Source organism: Vitis riparia, chromosome 3 (genome assembly GCF_004353265.1).
Source record: "Vitis riparia cultivar Riparia Gloire de Montpellier isolate 1030 chromosome 3, EGFV_Vit.rip_1.0, whole genome shotgun sequence".
Lineage (NCBI taxonomy): Eukaryota > Viridiplantae > Streptophyta > Magnoliopsida > Vitales > Vitaceae > Vitis > Vitis riparia.
The window spans coordinates 13,755,016-13,760,892 of NC_048433.1; the positions used below are offsets into that span (position 1 = coordinate 13,755,016).

Here is a 5,877-nt window from a genome sequence, read left to right on the forward strand (position 1 = left end):
CGATATTTCGCTTGGCCGCCATATCCATTTGAAACAATGGTTAAGGATTAAATCATCAGAATTTTGGGATATTTCAAAAAGCAAAACTCCGCCATTCATTTCCGCAAAATATGGGCAATAATTGAGGATTAATGCCATTTGATAAATTTTCTTATTTCTATTTTTAAAATTAAAAATAATCTATATATATAACATCTTTTATTTTAAAAATATAGATTTAAGTGGTGTTTGTTTTTAACTTAATAAAAAAAATCAAAATATTTAACTTTTTTTTTTATTAATTTAAAACTAATATGTCGATATCACACCAATATAATTAAAGCGAATTTATTATCAATAAATTTTTTTAATTATGTTGGTTTTATGGATGTTATTTTTAGTCATTTATTTATTTTTTAAAAAATTTTATGATGGTAAAATCTTTTCATGTTTCAATTTTTTTTAAATAATTACTGAAGGAATTATTATTTCTCTTTTTTTAAAAATAATCCTCTTGTTTAAAGTTTAATCCAACGGTAAAAAAAAAAAAAAAAATCATAATTTAATACTACTACTACAAATGATTTTATTGTGAAAATTCACGGTACCATATTTATTCCTTGTGCCAATCTGAAAATTTGCACATATGTACAATTTTACGGTTAAAAAAATTTTAAAATAATTTTTAAAAACACTAAAGTAAGTCATACTTTAAAAATAAAATAAAATAAAGGTCCTATTTAATAATTATTTTTTAAAATAATTAAAAATAATAATTTTTAAGAATACTTTTTAAAAATTATTTTATAATATTTTGTAAAATAAAAGTTGGATTGGAAAATTGAAATGTTTTTAACTTATTTTTAACATTTTTAAATATATTTTAAAAATAACTTTTATGTTTAAAACTTTATTTTAATAATTATATATGTTTGTATAATTATTTTTTAAAAAAATTTTAAAAAATACAAGTGAAATTAACTAAAAATAATTAAAAGATATTTTTTAAAAACACCTTATTTTTTATTTTTGGGAATATAAATTTAAAAACAATTTTTTATTCTAAAATATAATATGTATTTCCCTAATTTTTATTTTAAAAAATAAAAAATTATTATAAAAAATAAGTGACAAACAAACTTTAAGTGTTTGTTTGAATACATATATATTTTTTTAAATAATAAAAATAATTTCTTTTTAAAATATAATAACTAGAGAATGATTGTTGAAGTCTATTTATAAAAAAATAACGTATTACTATCTCAAACTTTAAAAATTTTGAAAATATTTTTTAAAGACATTAGTCTATACTTTTTTATTTAAGGGTTGTTATATTTTTGTACGGAAGAGGCTATTATTTTCTATTTTTAAAAATATAAAATAGGGAATGTATCAAATTGATTATTTTATTTATAAGAAATGATTTTTCTTTTGTAATTTTCTAAACTCCAAATATTAATTTGGACTTACTTGTAATTTCATAATATATTAACATTAAAATTATTTTTTATTATATACCAAGCAATTTAAAATTAATAAAATGTTTTTAGCACACCACTTAACACATTAATTTATACCAAACAACTAATTGTTTCCTATGGGCGTTTTTTATTTTAAGCTTGGTTAATTAAAATTTAGGAGAAAATTGGAAAATAAAAAAATTGTAGAATTTTTTTAAAAACAATTTTAATTATATTTATTTATTTTTATAATAAATTAAATATAAGAAAACTTTTTTATTTTTTATTTTTAATTACACGGCTGCTGAAAATAGGAACGGGGGGTGGCAAAACGCAGCGTTTGTGTCCTGAACCGCAAGTAACCAAAGGGATAGGGGACTGACAACTCCAATGCTTTTATCCACACAGCGTACAAAGAAGCTGTGGCTGTGGCCTTGTGCCGTTCGACCGTGACCTTAGCTGCAGACCACAATGGCTTCTGCAACCCTGATGCTTTCCTTCTCTCTCAGACTTCCTTCTTCTTTTTCTTCTCCTTCTTCAGTTCGAGTCCCAAATGAGGTCGTTCAATTCTCACCCTTTTCCAGGGCTTGCTCTCTGAAGCTGAGCTCTTCTCGTAACATTTCTGGGTTCGCTCCAATTCTTCCCCTCAGGCACTCCACACTCAATTCTCCCTCGCCGAGCCAGCCTTCATCTCTCACTGTTGTATCTGCAAAAGGCTACAAAATGAAAACCCACAAGGTATGTACGTCTATTTCACCCCCTTTAATGCAATTTGGGGGTTTTGGGTGTACTGCTATTTGTTTGGTTGCTGGGAAAAGAAGCCAAATTCGTATGTCTTTTTATTCCTTTCCTTTCCTTTCCCCTGCATTTTCTCAGCAGTCAAATGGGGCCATTCTTTTCCTATTGGTTCTTTGTTCATTTGTGTTGAGAAGATTATAGATTACCTCTGAAGCCGTATTTTGTTCAAAAATCAGTTTCAATTGTTTATTTTCAAAAATCAGCATTGGTTTTCTAAATTAAGGAAGTTGTGGCTGGGATGTTTTGAAATAATTTCTCTAAAATAATTGTGTTTCTAGGCTTCAGCAAAGCGATTTCGGGTAACGGGTCGTGGAAAGATAGTGCGGAGGAGAGCCGGGAAGCAGCATTTGCTGGCAAAGAAGAATGCAAAGAGGAGATTGCGCCTCTCAAAAATGGTGGGCTTTCTTTGAATCCCTGGTTCTAAGCTAATGTGTTCTAGCGTTCGATAGTTTTGATTGATTTGTAATTGGTTGTACAAATTGAAAATTGGTCCACAATAGGATTGTATAGGCTTGGAATGTAACCCAATTGTTTGTTTGCATTAAAAGTAGAAGTTAGGTTCTTGCATCAATTGTTGAGGCTGTTTCTTTCTTAGAGGATTGAATCCAAGTCAATGAACAGATGAAAATGGGGCATGATCTAAACAAATAGTAGAGGGTCTAAATTGATTAATTCATAATGAGGTTGTCAGATGAGAATGAAACAGAGCAATGTGTTGGCATCATTGAGGACATGTCTCGGAAAAAACTATTTTAGCAATGAGTGTTTAGAAGCAATTGGTTCTTGTAAAATGGTGGACTTGTGCCTTCTATGAATTCTCTACACTGGTTTTGATTTGTATTAATTGCTTGTATAAAAAGATGAGATCTTGTGGCATGTTTCTTTTGGATCCCATGGGATGATATGGTGCTTATAAGTTCAAAATCCTGTTTTGGTTGTTTCTTGTCTCTTTTTTTGTTGGTTTTTGGTTATGGTTGTATACTTCCTGTCTACTTTGATATGCTAATTTTAGGGACTTGTTTATAAAATTTCATTATTGCCTATCAAAATAAATAAATAAGTTTGAAATAGGAAAGTGTGAATTGCAATGTTCTGCAGATGATTAGGAATCTAAAGATTTCACAATTAGTTAAAATAAGACAATGAATAAGTATGAACTGAAGTGATAGTAACGATTAGTGACTAGAAAACATCCCGAGGTGAATATGCGTTTGCAGGCTTGAGGTTTGTTTGTAGAATTATATTTTGGTGATGGGCATGCATGTGTTCCTTTTGAGCTATTTGGCCACATTTTGGCTATCAACTGAAGAAATTTGTGAAGTCTTGGGTAACCGAAAACTAAATTTTTAAAAACTATGTACCTGGTTGTTAACTTCAGGGCACCGTGGGATTAGTTGAGGTGCTCGTAAGCTGTCCCGAACATCCACGGTTATAAAAAAAAAAAAAAAAATGGATGACAAAAATATACAGGAGTAGCCCTAGTGACAATGTAATATAAAGTGTTTAAGATTGTTTATCCATATATGGCAAACAGTTATTAGAACACCAACGTCGCATTTTCCAGTTCATGCGTAGACAAAGAGACTACCTAAAGGGTGAGGATAAAGCTCAGAACTTAATGGTAGATAACTACATTGAATTGGTGAACAGGATTTCAGTTGTGCATCAATTGATAAAGGGCCTAGATAATGACAATATCCTGTTGAAATTTTGATAATGGTTGCTAATTTTTTCAACAGTGGGAAGTGCAAAGGTGTTTCTTAAACTAATAAGTTGCTTAGAATGTTCCACTGCAATTTTCTTTCTGGATTCCTTTCTCCTATGAGCATGGGTTTCAAGGTTGAATCCTAGACTTTTTCCCTGGAGTCTTCCTATTAAGGTAGATTTTAAACTTAAGATCTTATTTTTCCATTTCCACATTATTATTATTTTTTTAAAAAAAAAAATCTTTTAGCATTTCTTTTTTGGTGTGTAATTTTTCTGATTAAGTTTATTATTCTCATCAGTTTATGGGTTTTGTTGGAAGAATAAGTAGGTCCTTGAAATGGATTTCTAAATTAAAAGTAAGAATTGATGGGTTAAACTTAGTATGAACCAAATTTCACCCAAAAAGAAAAAGTAATAATTGTTTTCTAGGTCCCGCATTTTTTGTATGCTTCAGTGAAGAAAAAGAATGTTCAATTTTTGGCCTTGGTTTGTTTTGAATTCTTAGGTGACTTTCTTTCCTCCCTTTGTATGCACCTGGTTTTGAGATGAACTCTTAGTAGCCTCCTCTGAATACTTTTCTAGTGTTATTGATACATGTAAAGAATGGGAACAGTATACAAACTTCAGTATTTAGAAACTTTGGGGGGTAAAAATGGCTATATATTATCTTTTTTACAGCTATAGATAATGAAGATGTGACAAATATAACTGAAATAAAATTAAAATGAAGTTATTCTGTTGAAATCTTGAAAAGCCCTTGTATGACTCATGGAATGTTATGAGAAACACGATTCTTATAGGTATATAATCTAAAACACAATGGATGCATTTCATATCTGTTGAAAAACATGAGAGCTGTTTCAATTTGACTGATGAACTAATGCCAATTTCAGATGCTGCATATATCACACTGGGACTCAACTCTATTTCAATGTGATGAGCAACTGCCCCCCAGTTTTTAGTTGACTTGAAAAAAGGAAAATGCCTACAATTTTTCAGTGCCTTATGAAACTGTTTGCTTGCCAATAATTATGCATCTTCATATACAAAAATTAATACTATATCAACAGTTGATAGCCTGAGTTGTTATTTTTCGAGTTTCTTACCTGTTTATTTGACATTGTTTGTTCTTGTGTTATCGCCATGGACAGCACCCAGTTAGCCGGAGTGACTACGACAATGTGATTGGTGCCTTGCCATATCTGAAGGTAAACAGAGAAGCAAAGTAGATGTGAAGTTCTCATTTTATGAGTTTGTTTCCCCCTTATTTCCTACTCTATTGTAAAAGACAAGTGCTTGTAATTGTTCCATTTTAATCAAGTTGAGAGTTTGTTCATATGCTTTAATAACATTGATTTTGAAGTTCCTTAAAGGATTGATCACTTCTAAGAATGGAAAATTCTAATGTATTGAAAGGGTACCATGTTGGAGATTTAAGAACAGTCAATGAATTTTGATTTACACTAGAGTCATGATGAGGTGTTGTTTTGAAGAGGTTTCTTACCCTAATCATATTTTTCATATCTATGTCATATTCTTCGTGTTCTTAGTACAAGAATTGTTTACATAGAAGTAGAGGGAATGATGTTGAAGATTCATATATAGCAAAGTTTTTAAAAACAAGTTTTAAAAACATGGCCAGACGGGCCTGAAATATTTGACATTTTCCCGGATTTTGAAAAAGTAACCTTGGTGTGTTTGAAATTATAAATATAACTATAAATTAATCAAAATGTAATTACGTTATTTTATAAAAAGTGTAATACATGGCGTTTTGAGGTGAATTGAGTATAAAAAGTTTAGTGGAAGATATTTTATTTTCCTTGCATTTAAACATAGAAACATAAATATCAATTGAAAAATAAAAAATAAAACAACAAATGAGTTAACATTAGCTTCTTTGACCATGGTTATCCTTCCAAGTAAGATGACA

The 5,877-nt window shown here is 29.6% G+C and overlaps 1 protein-coding gene across 1 annotated transcript; it reads left to right on the forward strand.

Annotated features, from left to right (window-relative positions):
• Positions 1-1,830: 1,830 nt before the first annotated feature.
• On the forward strand, positions 1,831-5,316 carry LOC117909201 (50S ribosomal protein L35, chloroplastic). The gene is made up of 3 exons (XM_034823132.1): positions 1,831-2,177; positions 2,516-2,632; positions 5,096-5,316. The coding sequence occupies exons 1-3, from the start codon at positions 1,911-1,913 to the stop codon at positions 5,171-5,173; spliced, it is 462 nt and encodes a 153-aa protein (XP_034679023.1). The 5' UTR covers positions 1,831-1,910; the 3' UTR covers positions 5,174-5,316.
• Positions 5,317-5,877: the final 561 nt, after the last annotated feature.